The sequence below is a fragment of the Microtus ochrogaster genome, chromosome 18, assembly GCF_000317375.1.
Source record: "Microtus ochrogaster isolate Prairie Vole_2 chromosome 18, MicOch1.0, whole genome shotgun sequence".
In the NCBI taxonomy this organism is placed as follows: Eukaryota; Metazoa; Chordata; class Mammalia; order Rodentia; family Cricetidae; genus Microtus; species Microtus ochrogaster.
This window is the reverse complement of record NC_022020.1, coordinates 61,621,937-61,622,869: the sequence shown is the minus strand read 5'-3', so window position 1 is coordinate 61,622,869 and position 933 is coordinate 61,621,937. Positions and strand designations below refer to the sequence as shown.

The 933-nt window shown below is 43.0% G+C and overlaps 1 protein-coding gene across 1 annotated transcript in view; it reads right to left on the bottom strand.

Annotated features, from left to right (window-relative positions):
- Positions 1 to 25: 25 nt before the first annotated feature.
- Atp5f1a (ATP synthase F1 subunit alpha) overlaps positions 26 to 933 on the bottom strand; it is a 9,407-nt gene continuing 8,499 nt past the window's right edge. Inside the window, exon 11 of the mRNA XM_026783377.1 lies at positions 26 to 642. Within this exon, the coding sequence (XP_026639178.1) occupies positions 559 to 642 (84 nt within the window). The 3' untranslated portion in view covers positions 26 to 558. The remainder of the gene's footprint in view (positions 643 to 933) is intronic.

Below are 933 nucleotides of genomic sequence, written 5' to 3'. Positions count from 1 at the left end.
TAGTCAGGTACTTAAACAACTGAGATACATCTCCAACAGATTTCTCTTTAATCAGTTACAAAGAACTTTAGAATCTTACAGTGATCAGTCCTTAATTATCTAGCCATGCTGACTATACCAATATTTAAGTGGAATGGGCTAAGAAAGCATTTTGTCAGCTCTGCCAGGTAGACTGCCAAAGAGCAGCCTGTGCTACTCAAGTGAGTTCTGAGACCAGCCATGGCTGATAGGAACACAAATAAGGCGCTACCTTACAGAAACAAATTTTTGAACTTAACATGAAGATAGGCAAGATGGTGCCTCATTCCTGATGACCCAAGTTACAGTCCCAGGGCCTACAGAGTGAAAGGAGAGCACTGACCCAGACAGGCTGACCTCCACACACAAGCACAGTATACCCCTGCACCTACCCCAACACAAACTAGCACACAATACGGAACTTTTATTTATGTGATTTCTGTACATCAGGAGTACGAGAGCAGTCCTTTACAAATGGAGCTGATTTTACCAGAATAAATGACAAAACCAAAGCAGTGTTGGACATGGATTCATGGGGCTTTATGGTTCAAACCCAGCCAAGAAGTTTGTTACAATCTCTTTTAGCTTTGCGTCTGATTGCTCTGAGATTTTCCCATCAGACCTGTTTGGAAATAAAAGTAAAAGAGTCAATGATTAGTACAAATGACCTAGGCAAAGATTCAATGACAAGGCTACCTAGACAGCTGAGAGATACCAGCTAAACTTTCCTAAATATAGTGGGTGGTTCACACCTGTGGTCCAGCTCTTGCAAGGCTAAGGCTAGACTGCCCAATATTGAGAACAGAGGTACACAGTGAGTACCAAGGAAAGGGCTAGTATACAAGACCTGATCCTAACTTCCAACCCCCAGAGAAACAAGACTGTATAAAAACTGCACTAGTCGGCCGGGCGGTG